Source organism: Thamnophis sirtalis, unplaced genomic scaffold (genome assembly GCF_051295495.1).
Source record: "Thamnophis sirtalis isolate CommonGarterSnake01/CBP01778 unplaced genomic scaffold, rThaSir2_p1.2 scaffold_2, whole genome shotgun sequence".
NCBI lineage: Eukaryota > Metazoa > Chordata > Lepidosauria > Squamata > Natricidae > Thamnophis > Thamnophis sirtalis.
Genome location: NW_028261382.1, coordinates 120,321,372 through 120,338,937, shown reverse-complemented (window position 1 = coordinate 120,338,937; position 17,566 = coordinate 120,321,372). Strand labels below are relative to the sequence as shown.

The 17,566-nt window shown below is 33.6% G+C and overlaps 1 protein-coding gene across 1 annotated transcript in view; it reads left to right on the top strand.

The window, feature by feature from the left end:
- The first annotated feature begins 1,665 nt into the window (after positions 1-1,665).
- Positions 1,666-17,566, top strand: part of EMC2 (ER membrane protein complex subunit 2) — a 33,954-nt gene continuing 18,053 nt past the window's right edge. The window contains exons 1-4 of the mRNA XM_087706773.1: positions 1,666-1,769; positions 9,129-9,242; positions 11,474-11,538; positions 16,130-16,215. Coding sequence (XP_087562899.1) covers positions 1,730-1,769; positions 9,129-9,242; positions 11,474-11,538; positions 16,130-16,215 — 305 coding nt within the window. The 5' untranslated portion in view covers positions 1,666-1,729. The remainder of the gene's footprint in view (positions 1,770-9,128; positions 9,243-11,473; positions 11,539-16,129; positions 16,216-17,566) is intronic.

Genomic DNA, 17,566 nt, shown 5'->3' with positions numbered 1-17,566 from the left:
CACCCACTATTTCTAAAGGCAAGCTGTTCCACTGGTTAATTGTCCTCACTGCTAGGAAGTTTCTCCTTAATTCCAGGTTGCTTCTCTCTTTGATTAGTTTCCAACCATTGTTTCTTGTCCTGCCCTCTGGTGCTTTGGACAATAACTTGACCCTTCTTTGTGGCAGCCCCTCAAATACTGGAATCACCCACCTTTAATTCTTCTTTTCACTAGATTAGCCAAACCCAAATCCTGCATCGGAAAAGACATTCAAGAGTCTGCCTAATGTTTGCTACTATAGAGCAGTGTTTACCAACCTCAGTCATGCTGGCTAGGGAATTCTGGGAATTGAACTCCACCCATCTTAAATACACAAACACACTGCTCTTGCCTAGACCAACATGGGTCTCCTCCAACAACCTGTTCTGGCAGGCAGGGAGAGAGAGGATGCTCCTCGCCAAAAGATTAATGGACCTGGAAAGAAACTAGGAGAGTATTGTGCAAATCTAATTTTTGGGGATTGGAAATGAATTAGTAAAGATGTGTTGGAAGGAAAATCCCAGGTCCAGTTCCAAGCCGGGAGAAAGGAAATAAAATGGAGGCTGATTGGAAAAGTTTTCTTTATTGATGAAGCAGAACCACCCACCATGTGATTCTGGGATAGCTGACAAAAATAGAATTTAGAGTTGGGTGGGTTTTATACCTTCTGGATTCCTATGGGGTCATGGCTGGCTCTATAGGCAAAAGGGGAAATGCAAATCCTAGGTGTTTGTCTTAGCTAATTTTGTCAACCTTTGGCTTCATTGTGGTGCTTATCTGAAGCTTTTGCCTAACCCAGTATTTCTGAATGGATTACCAAATTTATTTATTTTATTTATTTATTTGGTTTATCAAGTATGTATGAGAAAACAAGGATGAATATAACATATAAATATATAAGCAGGTATACGTAAGAAATGAGTACAAATAAATGGGGACAGTAGGCACGCTTGCGCGATTATGCACGCCCCTTACAGACCTCTTAGGAATGGGGAGAGCTCCAGGGTAGACAGTTGAAGGTTAAAGTTATGGAGGTTTGAGGATGTAACAAGGTGTGTCAGGTTCCAGGCATTGACCATTCTGTTGCTGAAGTCATATTTTCTGCAATCGAGTTTGGAACAGTTTGTATCTATTGTTTGCTCCTGTATTATTGCAAGTGAATCTGAAGTAGTCATTGACAGGACCTGCAGCAGATAATTTTGTGTACTATGCTTAGATCAGACCTAAATCACATTAATATAAACTGGCCGCCTCAGTTTCTGCTGGGGGCAGGGAAACGGGCTAGTTTCTGCCTCCTTTAAAGTTTTTTTTTTCATTTCTCCTTTAGGGGAAATATTCTGCCTTTTTAATATTGCCCGAAATATTTCATTCTTTTGGGAGGGAGAGGGCTCATCACAGATGCAATGCAAACCCAAGCAAGTGAGCATCACCCGCATGCCCCTTTTTTGCTTCTCCCAGCAGAGCCCGGCTATAACCACCGATTGGTAGCAAGTACAGGCACCCGCCCATGACTCTGCTCGACCGACCGAGCGAGTGAGTCCTCCGGGCCGTTTCGCAACTCCTCATCTCCTCCTTTCCCGCCCTCCGCGCTCCCAGCCAATCACATCGCGTTCGCAAAGCTGTCGGTCACGGGCTTCAAGTCTGAGGGCGGGGCTCTAGCGCGTGATCACGTGAGCCGGTCGCTCGGCGAAGGGAGAGGGAGGCCGGCAAGATGGCGAAAGTCTCGGAGATGTACGACGTGACTTGGGAAGGTAAACCGGCGGCTGTGGAGCGGGGGAGAAGGGCGGGGTAGACGTAGAGAATTGGGGTGCTTACGACGTTTCTTTGGTTGCGTGTGGGAAGTTGTTCGCAGCTCCGGAGGTGCGACTGGGGGGACGGGGGGGTTCTATTCGCCGCTCGGAAACCTCTCACGTCTCCGCCGGAGGGGGGGAAAGTGCGTTGGGAAGCTCTTGCTAGGTGCAATTCTCAAAGATAATTTACGCATAATCTGGAGTAATTAACCCTGTAATTTCCTTCACATCGTGTCATTTGCGTAGTGTGCTCAAAGCTATCTATCACCTTTCACAGTTCTGTTTAAAGGAGAAAGGATGGTGGTGGTGGTGGTGGAGTCTGATCCACTGGGAAGTTACCAATGTAAAATAACAATCCCTAATTTGATCCACTCCGGAGACCCTTGGCGCCTTCTATCCCAAGAATTCATATCAAGGGGGAAGGAATTGTATAGTGAAGAACCTGGAATGTGAAGGTGAAGTATTTCACGTTTGCCTGTGTTGATTTTTCTCCCCCTCCAGGTTTCTTTTCAAAGCTGTCAACCTTCTAGAAAGCTTTTGTCAGTGGTTCCTTGAAAGACAGGCACTTGCTTGGGTTGGCACATTGGTTCAAGCTACACTATTGCTTAGCATGATGTGTAAACCAAGCGTTTTATGAATCAAAATTCATTGTAAAAATGTAATACATGATCAAAAGCGTGTTGCATGATCCATGGTCCCTTATACTCTGCAGTGGAGATTTTTTGGGGAACATAATCTGTCTGGTTTGCTTTCAGTGATGGGATAAGCAGTAATAAGATAATATAAAAGTAGTGTGATCTTGTGTGTGTAAAATTAGAGTGCAGGGAATGGATGTTAAAGGGAATGGTCTGCCTGCTTTTTTTCTTTTTTATATATTAATATGTATACTGAAGCTCAGTAAAAATTGGAAATAATGGCAACGTGGATATGCTTTCACTTATCAAACTTTCAGAACAACTGTGAAATATGAACGTAGGCAAGTTATTCAAATAATGTTCAAACATAAGACTTGAATCTTAACATGGAATGCAGCTTTGGGATACAAAATATACTGATATTTATTTATTCAGAAGTTTGGGTATATAGAAAACTGGCCATAGATCTGCAGACTTGATGTGTGGTTTGATGTTTTGGTAGTTCTTCTGAAATCAGGATAGTTAATAGGTGAATTTATTTATTACAGACTGTAAGCTACTAGTCTCTAAGAGTGAAAAAAATAGCTTCAAGTTCAGTTCCTACTCTCTATTAAAAATGTCTACAATACTCACAATGGAAATGCCTCAGCACTTCCTAAAGAAACGGTTGATTTTCATATTTCTCCAAAGAGTCCATGGTAGCACCTGTTATCTTCGCACATTCCTTTGAGGGCAATTAAATAAAAGTGACTAAATATAATTTGCATAACTGGGCCCTATGACACAGTGGAAGACACAGATAGCAAAATACTTTTGTCTATTTACCTGGAGGTAAACCGTGTTTGTCCTCTAAAAATATGTGAGATTGTAGGGTATTTATTTTGTCTTTCCATGGTGTTGTTTTTTTTTTTTTTTTGGTTTTGAGCTTGCTTTGGATTAGGATCATGAATTATGTGAGTTTGTTCTGGGATAATAATTAATATAGGTGCTAATCAAGATATAGTAACTTTGAGCTGACCAAAAATTAACAGGATTCTTCTACTATATATTTGTAATGGTATGTGAGAATAACCTTGAGGGATGAAGGGAAGAGATGCTGCCCTGGGAGTGATCAGATAAAGAGCAATCAGAGCCTGCATCTGAATAATCTGCAAAGAAAGATAATAATAGTAATAATCTGCCCTAATTTATCAGGAGGTAAAAAGAGACAATGTGAGATTTGTATTTTCAGACTTGCACAATTGTGTTAATGTAGCCTTACAATAATGTAGAATTAAGTCATGTGGTTGTGTTTCTTGTCAAGTCTACTTGAGGTATATTCTGTTCCACTTACTCAATTTCTTACCATGTTTTCTTCAAGTAATAAAGCAAATTGGAATATTTTGTTTTCCATTTATCTGAGTTAGCCATGTGTAAGTATGTTTTTTTAAGATTTTTATATATTGTATGTATTTGTATAATATATACTCCTATAATTATATATTTGTATATATTAGAATTAGTTGATGTAGTGGTTAAGGCATCAGGCTAGAAACCAGGAGACTTGTTTCTAGCCCCGCCTTAGAAATGGAAGCCAGCTAGATGATTTTATGTACCCTAACCCAAGCCCCAGAAAGGAGGTAAAGGTAAATCCTTCTGAAGAACCTTGTCAAGAAAACCTCAGAGACTTATCCAATCAGTCTCCAAGAATCAGACACAATTGAACGTGGAAAAATTGTGTGTGCATGCACATGTGCCTACACATATACATACATATGTGTGTGTGCGTGCAAGTATAAGTATTGTGAAGCATGGAAAAATCAGGAAGTCCAGGATATTCAAAATCAATATAAATGAGAGCTCATGCTTTCTACAAGAATCTGAACTACTAACAGTCAAAGCAAATAGGCAGAAGATAAGAGGTAATGAAATTCAAGATAGACTACACTTAGATCTCTTGTGGGCATGAAGGGACACAAGACTGATAATGCATTTGACCCCTTACTTGAGCCCAGCCTGGTTATCTCCTACAGGTATTATTTATTATTGCTCTACATGTTTTTATATATCAAAAACCATAAAAACGTAGAATATAGGAAAGACTAATTAATTCTTTATTATTAAGATAAATTAACCAACCAGTCTGTGTAGATAAACAGAGTACCAATTTATATGATCCTTGAACTTTATTAAAACGTTATTTCCTTATGTATTTCCCACATTAATAACATATGTTTGAACATACCTTGTGTATAGAAGATAATCCTTCACCTAGCTACTTTTGCCTAAATTTAGTGGGAGATCAGAGTTTATAGTGCACTGTTTGACAGGAAATAGGGGAAGCAGTTTCCATTAAGCATTAAATTCAAACATATTTAGGCAAGCATATTTTTCACATATATAAAATGGTAGATAAGATTTTATGCATGTGCAGAAGGATATAGGATGTAGATTTTATATTTTGTATCTAAAATCCATTAAATTAAGGTTTATTATAGTCTTATAAAACCACTATATTTGCCCCTCCTCCCATCCCAGCAACAAAATGCTTTGGATAGGATTGACCCATTTTCAAATTTAGCACTATATTTAGTAAGAATTATATCGGGTATATTCATAACTAGACATTTTTGAACTTACTATGACTGACACTGCTTAATATTAATCCAGCTTTCCATTTATTTTTAGTGAAAATATGCCATTCATATATTTGCCCAAAAAAATGTCATGAAATTAATGAAGGACATGGGATTAATGAATACACATAAACGGGTGGGAAGTGAGTGAGTTATTTCATTTGATTGTTGTGTAAGGGCTGCTGCTGTTGTGTAAGGGCTAAGAAATACCAGTTCTTACTTCACTTCAAGTAATCTTAGGAAATCTGGTCCTTCTTAGCCTTGAATTGTTAGGATGCCTCAAAATTAACAATTTGCTAAGTTCATATATCATGCCAAATCATAAGCAATGATTAATTGTTTTACAATTAAAATGGGTGGATTTATAAACCATATTATGATTTGATGTAATGTATGAATCAGATCTGTAATTTTGGGAATAATAATACAGAGTTACAGAACTATAAGAACTGCTGAAGTAATGTAGCTCATTTGGCCATATTTAGCATGTCTGAATCCAGCTGATGTGGCTTTAGAAACCTTAATCAAAACATGATATAGCAGAGCATGTGTTAATCCAACTGAGTTAACTGGGAGAAACCAAAACCGCCCTTACTTCTGGATTATGTTATGACTAATTTCAATTCATGAATGGGGACATAGGAGTAGAATGTCATGTTATTTTAAAATTTGAGAGGCAGCATATACTTCTCTACCCTCATAAAGAAGTTGGAGAACATCCAAAGACTGTGCAGCTTTTTCTGGTGACTACCGTATTTTTCGGAGTATAAGACGCACGGAGTATAAAACGCACCAAGGTTTTGAAGAGGCAAATTAAAAAAAAAAGTTTTTGCACTCTGCAAACCTCCCAAAAACAGCCCGTTTTTCACAAAAACGGGCCCATTTCCCCCCCCCCAAAAGGCATGAATAGCTTTTAGGGGACTTACAGAGTGCTCCTGGGGGGAGGCTTTCCCCCCCAAATGAGCAAAACCCGGCCATTTTTTGTGAAAACGGGCCATTTTTTTTGTCAAAAAAATTGCATGCATAGCATTTAGGAGGCTTATAGAATATTCCTGGGGGCTGGAGGGGGGGAGAATTGAGCAAAAAAAGGCCCATTTTTCACTCATTTCTGCCTTCCCCAGCCCCCGGGAGCTCTATGAAAACCGTCTACAGGTTCTGCACGGCCATTTTGGTGAAGGGGCGGGGTTTGGGAAGCAAAAAATGCTGCATTCAGTGTATAAGACGCACCCAGATTTTCAGCCTCTTTTTTTGAGGGAAAAAGGTGTGTTTTATACTCTGAAAAATATGGTATGTCATGGTTCAAATTATTACCTGAAGTGAATCCTATTATATAAAGTGCAAATCTTAAACTGTACAGGCATACATCATAAATAAAATACATCATAAATATATTAAGAAATTAAAAAATAAGAAATTTTAGATATTCTCAATCTTTAAGATCAGGGGAAAAAATGAAAGTAATTTTCAAACACACATATATTGTTTTTAGGATTAGGACTTTTCTGAGTGGTACAGGGAGCTTGAGGACAAAAGGACGCACATACATTTAAAAGAGAGGTATAATCCAAATATAGATTTAAATGGGAAATAGTGTAAGGAAGATAAATTTATCAGCTTGAATTTTGTTGTTGGTTACTATCGTAACCTGAATGTTTATTGTGCATTGCTGAATAACCATACCATGAGTGAACCATAGTGGAAATGTTATAATAAAGCTGAGAATAATCTTTCTTTTTAAAAGCTTATTTAAATATACAATGAATACAAAAACATAAGAACTAAAAATACACAGAAATAATGTGTGCAGAAAACTATCCACAATTGAACTGGGAATTTTGGTTGTAAGCCATTGTGGATATTAAGTGGATCACCATGTGCCCTTGTCTTGATTTTATAATTGTTTTACAATGGCTATAATCATAACTGAAGCTATCATGGTATTTCTGTTCTATCAGGCTATTATAAGTTTAAGAGATACATCAATAGGTGTACTTTTTACAATCAGGTGCTATAACTCTCCTTGTTTCCATTTTTGAGAGAATTAAATTTATTAAAATAATTCTAGCTGAAAAAACTAACTTTTATCCTGATAGCTTTTTGCATAAATGTAATTAGTTATATGAATTAAGTACATTGTAATCTCTCTTTTAAAAGTAATTATTAATATTTTCAATAATTTTGAAATTAATTTGCATCTAATTTAGTAATAAAGAGCTATCTAAGTGGAAAACATTTCTTCCTCTTCTCTTTATATTGTAAAACCTGGTCCTTGAATTTATCTTAGGCTGCAATATTTGTCATGCTGCTGAGAATAATGCTCTTTGAAAAATGTAGTTTTCTTCTATTGGAAAAATTCAGCAGGCAGACACTTTAAATTACTTCTGTTCTTTAAAAAAATAATTATCAGATGACAACTTTTTTCAGTATTTGAAATCGTGTAGTATACTCTGTCATAGTATCATATTATTTTTTTGTATTGGAATTAGTCTTACATAGATGTTCTACCAGTGGTGAAGTAAATTCACAGTAAAAACACAGCTTTAAATATTTTAATCTCTTAGTCTTGGTAATAGATACGATATTCACTCAGGTTGTTTATGTCCATTTTTAATTTCCAGGGATCATCTTGAGTCAGGAACCATTTAGTTCTACTCAGGCACATGAAACATAATATACAGTGGTTTTGTTGACTTTTAGAATAAAATGCAGTATGTTTCCAACATTCTGAATTTTTTTTATGTGGGGGTGGGAGGGGTAGAATAGGAACAGATTGTACAAAAAGGTTTATTGAATCTAAAATTGACAGTTTTGTTAAATTTGCACATCTTGTAATAAAAGAAAGGCTAAGTAATTCAGAGGTATGTATTTCATATTAAATATCAGGTAAAAATATTCTGCAAGGCTTTTCCTTTCATTAATAATAATAATAGCACCAATAACAAAGCAAACTCATTAATACCTGATGTTTACTTTGGTAAATGCTGACTTTTTTTAACCATATAAAATTGTTAGGCTTAAAACATATCTTCAGAGGATTCTGCAGTACACTGATTTTAAAAACCTGTGGAAAGATTTCATAATCTAATATGTTTTTAAGCTTTAAAGTTTTATATTACTTAGCGGCATATTTGACATCCATGATATTATTCATGATATTTACTTTTATTACAGCCACGTCTATGATAACTTTAATACTTTCAAAAAATAAGTGAATTGTAGAAAGCAGTACTGTTGCTCTTTTTCACTTATTAGTGGATACTTTATTAATTAGGAAAACATATTTTAAAAATATAAAGTGTATACATATATGTTGCTGCATTAATTTTAATAGTAATATTTTTCTCCTATACTTCTATTTTGAATTAGGAAATAGTAAGAATAGTAAGTAATAGTTAACTGAATGAGTTAACATTACACTTTTATAAGTTTTATTAAAATAAGAAAATTATATGAGTTAACCATTTAACAAAGTATGCTTCAGAGATTGCTGAAAACAACCTGAGAATTCTCAGAGGAAGTTGTAAATGGTGTGTGTGACAGTATTTTTTTAAATCTATAATTGGATATTGTAATTTTAAAATAACACTGTTCGGCATGCAGAATAAGCTCATTTTACATTTGCAGTAAGAAATTGTTCCCAGAATAATTATAAATAGCAACAAATATTCCTTGGAGAATTCAAAGAACAATAGTCTTAAAATACCAATCAGATGGTTTCTAAACAGTAGGATACTATTTAGAAATTTACAGTTTCAGTTCTGTAAGATGTTTTTGTAGTGCTGTGTATTTTTGACACCAAAGTGGTAGGAATTCAAAATCAGTTTGGAGTTTATACTCTGTATAAGTTTAGTCATTCCCCAAAAGTAGAAATGTTCCAAACTACAGCAGTAAGTTTCCAATTTTAAATTTTGTTGAAAGGCTGTGTGAGTGTAATACAAGAAATAAAATTATACACATGGATTCATATGACAGATGTGATCTCAGCAAAGATTATTTGCTTAAATTGTATATTATTCAAAATATTGGACACTATTGTTAGTCTATTGTAATTGTCATTTTGTTTCTTTCAGAGATGCGAGACAAAATGAGAAAATGGAGGGAAGAGAACTATCGGAACAGCGAGCAAATAGTTGAAGTTGGAGAAGAGTTAATTAATGAATATGCAGCTAAGCTTGGTGATGACAGTAAGTTAAAACTGTTTTACTTCTCTTTATTAGCTAGCCTTTCTGATATGCTGTGATATATGTCATGTTCTAGGTTTTATTAGTATACAGTTAAAATTTGCATATTGTAATAAAGGCCAACAAAGCCAGACATATGTATTTATATTAAAATATCAGATAAAATTAGTATACAGGATCCAATCTGGATTGGTTCACAATTAGAATACAATTGATTTCTCTATCATGCTTTCTATTTTAGTTATTTTTTTGTGCCATGCTGATGCACAATATGTTCACAAACTTTGTATGCTTAATATCGACCAGTATTCCTAGACTTCTGATTTTTACAAGTATAGCGTGTGGCTAGGGAACTTGTAGCTACAACAGATTAAGTTACTCTCTATTCATAGAGATACTTTGGGAAGTATCTTCCATTACCGCTCCCAGAAAACTTGAAACAAATTTCAACTAGTCAAATGTTTAGAAATTGAAATTGGGAGGTTTATTCCTGAAAAATTAAAGCAAAGTCAGTGACGTGGAATCAATATGAAGGTGCTTTTATAATACAGTTGGGCAGGAGAGTGTAGGGTGTGTCTGGATTTTCATTAGATGCAGTATCATTTGGGGAGAGAGGACTCATAGTTTCATAATACAAATTCTTCCCCAAAAGCTTGGCATTCTGTATTTTATATCAGAAGGGAATCGTTGAAGAAAAAGTTTTCAAGGAGCAATGTATGCAGCGCAGGGTAAAGCATCTGAGTGTACAGGATTGATTAAGATTCCTGTGTAGGCAGGAAGGGAGTGAAAAAAGATTTGATTTTAATTAGTTTATTTTATCTTCATTTTTATAATTCAGTTAACCTAATTCATACAGTATGAGCAGTTTATTTTTGGCAGAGGTCTCAAAGATCTGAACTAAAATATTTTTTATTTAATTTTAGGAAGTTTTTATCTCAGTAATACTTAAATTCAACAAAATACAGTTTTTCTGAAACAGATTTATTAAATGCTAGGATATTGCCAGAAGTAACCATGAGTAATGAAATCCACTTTTCTTACAGAAGAATAAGTGAATATAATAAACTTGTGTGGAACTGATTTTTATTTTGAACCAAAGTAAATTATTTTGGAAATAATGATTTGTCTTATCGGAATAGTTGAATATATTCATTGACCATTTTTGGGTGAATTACTCTATGAATATAAAGTAACAACTTAATAACATTCATGAATGTAGATAACACAACATACTTTGATTACAAACAACAATATTTTGTTCCAGTTTATTTGTAGTATATATCATTTTTCCAGAAGGTTGCAGTCAATGAACTGTCATTTCCTGCTGTCATGTCTTTTACTCTTCTTATGGTCTGCATTAACCATGTAGCTTCTACTTTAGTACCCAGAAAGCATTTTTTATTTTGCTTAAGAAGTTCATCTATTCTCAGAATCCTTTCAGGTTTTACACAAGAGAAATCTAAAAGCTATTGCAGATAGGTACCCATACATACACTTGCCTAAGATTATTTTTTTCTTAATGGAAGCTGAACACCCTGGGTTTGTATGGGAATTGAAAGAAGTTCAGTTTATCAGACTGGATTATTTTTAGTCAAGAGCTATAATGTAGGAATAATAAATAAATGAAAAAGAAAGAATGCAGAATTAAGATGGATTTTCATTAGCTCTGTAAGCTAAGGAGAAATAATTATATGACTGATAGCATTTTTTAATCTTTTAGAGTAAGATTTCTCATTGGAGCTTCTTCCATGAACTTTAGAATTCAATAAATACAGCAACTTAGGAATTTTACAAAAATATTATTTAAATGGAAACAAAAGGAGAACAGTGCACCTATATCATCAATGTTTTTTCTGAAAGCTATTATTTGCCAAAAACAGACTTTTTTTTTAAAGCTGGTGACCATAGTTGATTTGATATCCCATGTTGTTTTTGCAATTCAGCTTTTAAGATGAACCAGTGTATAAAAATGTATGAGCAATGAAGTTAAAATATGTTTAACAAATGCTTATACTTTCTTTATTTACCTATTATACTTTATTTATTTGGGCAAGTGTGGTTAAGCACACGAGGAATTTGTCTAAATATTCAGGTTTAGCATTAGTGTGATGGGTTTCCGTAAGATTAAGTATACTGAAGTTATAAAAGGCAACATGTCCTACAATTTGGTATGAGCTAATTAGCAGGTTTGTGGCGGGGAAAATCTGTGTTTCATCATATTTTGTATTATCTAGTTTGGATAATATATGAACAAGTGATGATCGCCGCATTGGATTGCAACCGAGATGACTTGGCAACGGTAAGTGTTCCAACATACTTCTTATGCAAATCCAGTAAATCTAATCTTTGCTAAGATAATAGGTAGGCATTTTCCTTATTTCTTTTGCAGTCCATTACTGAAGTATATTTTTGCAGTCTACTTTTAGGGCTATGTAAATCTTGTGAAATACACTAGTTTCCCTTTTCACTCTTTGAAACCTCCATATCTTTTCTGAGACTCACATGACTGATTTGGAAAGTATACAAGGACATAGAGTATATCACAGAAGTGAATACACCCCCTCACATTTTGTAAATATTTAAGTATATCTTTTCATGTGACAACACTGAAGAAATTACACTTGGCTACAATGTAAAGTAGTGAGTATACAGCTTGTATAACAGTGTAAATGTGCCGTCCCCTCAAAATAATACAACACACAGCCATTAATGTCTAAACTTCTGGCAACAAAACTGAGTACACCTCTAAGTGATAATGTCCAAATGGGGCTCAAGTAGCCGTCTTCTCTCCCTTGTGTCATGTGTCTCATTAGTGTTACAAGGTCTCAGGTGTGAAGGGGGAACTGCGTTAAATTTGGTGTTCAGTTCTGTGATATACTGTATTTCCTAAATGTGCAGGAGCAACATTTAAAAGTTTTAAATGTATTCACTATGGCTTCCTGAAACTCCCCACGGAAGAAGGAATTCTATGAAATAGCATATTATACCAAATAAGAAGTTGCACTGGGAAAGAGAAGTGATTAAAAACTATAAACCTTTCAATTTTTAAGATACTATTTTGAAATGTTACCTAATTTATTATTGGACAGTTAATAAAACAATGTGATTTTGAGTAGCCAGGCATCCATTTTTGATGAAGGACTTTATATTGAAATATTTGGAATTTAAGGTAGAATATATTTATTACAAGATTACAATTTTATTTTTTGGACTTTCCAGATTGCATTTTTTAATAATTGAGGGGACCTCTTAATGCTCTAGGCTCAATAGCTTAAACATGGATTAATAGTATGCACCTACAAAGCTATTCCTTTTTTCAGCATTATGGACATTGCTTCTTCCGATATCATTTTAATATGTACCATGATGATGGCTTGATCTGCTTTCACGATATTGGCACTCACATATGATTTAGTTGTATTTGTTTCTGATAACAGTGATATGTGTTCATTCAGTTTTCACAGTTTTCCTTCTCTCAGTTATATGCAAGTTAACTTGTAAGGGACATCTTCAGTAGAAATATTGAAACCTTAGTCCCTTTTCTTTAGAGGATATACTCATATTTTTCATGTACATTTTCTTGTTTTACTGCTATAGAAATGTTGCTCTTGCTCATGGAAATAGGTTTCTGTTTTTGGTCAAAAAAGAATGCCATAAAAATCAGTTAATTTGTTTCTTGAGGTGAAAAAGCACATGAATATTAAATTTTCACAGTGTTTTCAATCTATGATTTTGAATAGCTTAATAGTAGACTCATTTTTGTCTTTTATGTCTTCTTGAGCTTTTTCTTGGGTACTGCATTAAAAGTTATGTATTTTTTATTGTTTCATTATAAAATAAAAATACAGAAAAAACAAAAAGTAGACAACTTAAGAGAAAAAGAAAAACTAAAGGAAAAAAGTGGTAACGTCTGATGTTTTTCAGTACAGTAAAATAAAAAAATGCAAGCTCAACCTTTTACATTTTGCAACATTTCAATCCATTTCTATAATTATAAAATTATTCTAATTTCCAAAATCTGAAATCATTTTTCCAGTGTCGAACAAAAAGTCCAGAAGCTGTTTCAAGTAGAAATGAAGTTAGACAAACTCTTGCTTTGATTGAAACAGTCTCTCCATCTTTGCTAACTCTATTACTTTTACTGTTCACTCTTCTATTGTGGGAATTAGTATGATTTAGACATTATATTTTAAAATACTTGATGCTTTAATAAGAGGTAAAAATGCAACCTGGTTGAAGAACTGAGGCTGTGTTGTTTCTCTCAATAGTTGATTCCATCATAGTGCTTATACTGTCATAATTTATGTTTAAGTGAAGTTTGATGTCTTTAAAATAAACCTACCACTGTATTTAGAGAAATTAAGCATATTTTACACAGTGAAAGTAGATTATACACACTGCTCATTGTTTCATTTGCTGAATCACATTGTATTGGCCTTCAGTGATATTTCTTTCAAAGGTTTTTTAAATAAACTAAGACAACAATTATATATATATATTTGTAAGATGAATTCAGGATGGTTTGTGGTGGTAATTAAAATAGTATTTTTCACTGAAACCCCCAATTAGATAAAATAAAACAGCTGTATAAACTAGCTTTCCAAAGTTCAAAGCAAGCTTTGTATAATTAGAAACAAGGAATAAAATCATGCTAAATGATCTCTGATTATATTAGGCCAAAACCACCAGGCACAAGGCCAGGTATAATAGTATCCTCAAAGTGCAAACCTTAACTTTTCAACACCATTTGTTCATTATTGAGAACCTCTGTATATTGCCTGAATTTTACCACATTTAGCCCTGTCCAATCCATATTCATTGCAGGCAGTGATTTATACTAGATAAAAATTGGAACCAAATATTCCTGCTCTCCTCCATCTCCAAGATATACATTATGAGTTAAGTATGCTTGACATGAGTTTGTTTTTTTCAGGAATGGTCAAACAACTGCATCTTAAAATAGTCAGCATTTGTACAGTAATATACTTACAATTTCTAGAATTGTAAAGAAAACTTTAGATTTTTATTAACTGACACCCTGAAAACTCAATAACTGAGAGACCTGAATTCAGGAAGAAATTCTTACCGTCATTTCCAGATGAAATATGGCATGCTTATATTTGGATCTTCTAATGCTGTTTCTTCCAAAGTGTAACATCTCCCATAACTAGGGATCTTTGCGTTGTTTTCCCTTATGTCTCTCAGGTGATCATATTGCCTATATATATATATATATATATATATATATATATATATATATATATATATATATATATATATATATATATATATATATATATATATATATATATATATATATATATATATATATATATATATATATATATATATATATATATATATATATATATATATATATATATATATATATATATATAATATATATATATATATATATATATATATATATATATATATATATATATATATATATGTATGTACCTTCTAGATTTAGTGAGATTACCTATTTTTTTATAAAGCCACCAGTCATAGAGTTGCAGCCTGTATTTTATTTATTTATTTTAATTAATTAATTTCTATAGCTGACATCTCAAACAAGTCAATCTGGGCTGTCAATAGTCATAAAATTAATCTAGGTATCAATAAAGGAGAATATTTGTAGCTAGGGGTTGAAATGAGATGTTGTTGGTGCTCCCTAGGCTTGGTTATTTTTTTGCAGACACTTCATTACCCAAACTACCACTGACGATGTTACCTACAGTAGCTTGGATAATGAAATGTCTGCAAGAAAACAACCAAGCTCAGAGAGCACCAAGGACCCTTAAAAAAAAAAAACAACCAGAAAAAATGTAGTGATCGATCAAGTTTGACCATTGAGGTGTTTTTTTGTTTTCTTTTTAATTTATGTATTTATTTTTATATTTTATCAATTTTTATTTATTTTTAATGACCATGTGTTTATCCCAAGAATATTTAAACTCAGTTACAAACGATTGACCCACTACCTTCAATGGAAGTTGGTTCCAAGCTTCCACTATTTCTGTGAAGTAATACTTTCTAACATGACTTTTGAATTTCCCTCCTGTCAGTATGGATTTATACTCCCGTGATCGTGACTTGGATGTGATTTTTAGCTGTCGGCCTTTTTTAAAAGAACAGAATCTAACTTTTTGCCTTCCTTTGTGTCTGCAAACCCTCATTCAGTCTTTCAAAGTCAGTTCTAATCTTTTAATTGACACTCATGTGTGAGGTCTTACCTTTACTATCACTTTATTCCTTATGATCGCTTGTCTTGTCAAATATCTTTTCTGTAGTAGTTTTTAGATTTAGGCCTTCTAGCTACAAAACATGTAATCTTTTCAGTCTATATAATGTTCATGTTTTATTATTTTTGATAGCTTCTAATCATGTCTCCAAGCAATGATTCCCTAAAGTAATTGAATTTGGAATTTGGTTCTGTCTGACGGGTATTGGTATTTAACAGCTGTTAACTGATTTAGGTGAAATAATAATAGTTGTTTTCAGTTTAAATAGATTCATTACAGTAAATATTACAGTAATAGATTTGGTAAATCCAAATTAAATATGATGTATTTTTATGTAAAATTGTGCACAAAGAGCCTTTTGCATTATATGTTTGAAAAGGGAAAAAACCTGATCTTGTTAATTAGTTATATATTCCTTTAGGTTTTTTTAAAACTGTGTTTTGAATACATTTGTAGTCTTGGATCTATCTAAATATACTGGCTTTTTTCAAATTTTGTTGAAGTGTTAATTTGATATTTTGGTTGTGCTGGGATGGGTTGCCAGATGAATCTCTTAGTTACTGCATTCAAATAAACATCACTGAAACATTTGAAAATTATGTTCCTTCCCTTCTCATTTTTCTTCATGTTTTGAATTTATAGTATTGCCTTCAAGAACTAAGACGGCAATTCCCTGGGAGCCATAGAGTTAAACGGTTAACTGGTATGAAATTTGAAGCCATGGAGAGGTAACTGAATTCTAAAGAATATTTTCCAGATGCAGCTTTAAAAGACATCTCCCAGAATATATAAATATAAAAGCTATGAAGGAATAAATTACGTTGTTGAGAGTAAGGTATGAAAATTATAAATAAAGATGAATTAGAATGGAAACATTAGAAAATGTAGTAGAAATGTATATTAAAAATTAAGGTTATGCAACTTCTTAATTTTAACAATCTTTTAGAGACAGTAGCATGGTCCAATTTATTTGACATTGTTCTGTATTATAGAATGCTTTGTTCAGGAGTTCTGTGCTTAATTCATAATCAACTATATACACTGGAATGTTCAAAATTTGTTTCCTTAAAGAAAAAATAAATACTACTAGTTCTGAAAGAACATCTTAATTCTTTTTCTGACATCTTTCAAATTTGAAACAAATGGAACAATGGCCTCTGTTTCCAAGTATTTAAGCAACCTTTTTGAATATAAATTGACTAGATGTGAGCCAATTACATATTTAACATTTCAGTAAAAAGAATGAAGTGGGATAGATAATCTGACATTTCTGACCATCATAGTGGTTATGTGATCATTAGAATTGGAATTCTTTATTGGCCAAGTGTGATTGAACTCACAAGGAATTTGTCTCCGGTGCATAAGCTCTCAGTACATACAAATGATAAATCATGATTATAATCATAAAATACATTCATCATAAATCATAAGATACAACACTCAGTGATAGTCATAGGATACTAAATAAACAATCAAGATGAATAATCCTAGGATACTAAATAAAACAATGAATATAAATCGTATGATACAACCAAGTTATTAGTTACAAGCAGATGATGCTATAGATAATAGGAAAGATGAGAATAGTAATACAGCCCTACTAGGTAGCTTTTGACAGTGTTGAAATTACCGTATTTTTTGGAGTATAAGACACACCCTTTTTCCTCTAAAAAGGGGCTGAAAATCTGGGCATGTCTTATACACTGAATACAGCATTTTTTGCCTCCTGAAGCCCCGTCCCTTCACCAAAATGGCCATGCATAGCTTTATGGAGGCTTTCAGAGATCTTTTGGGTGCTGGGGAAGGCAGAAATGAGTGAAAAATAGGCTGTTCCCCCCCCCTCCCGCAGACCCCAGCAGCACTCTATAAGCCTCCATAAGGTTATGCATGCATTTTTTTTGACAAAAAATGGCCCGTTTTTGCAAAAAAGCTATGCATAACCATAGCTTTTCTCTGTGATCAACAAATGTGAGGGCCCCCAGAGGGATGGGGTCAGTTGTAGGAGGCTTGGCTGTTGTTAGTGTATCTGAGATGGAGATGGTGGCGATAGTTGACTGTGGTTTCCTTTCAAAATTATGT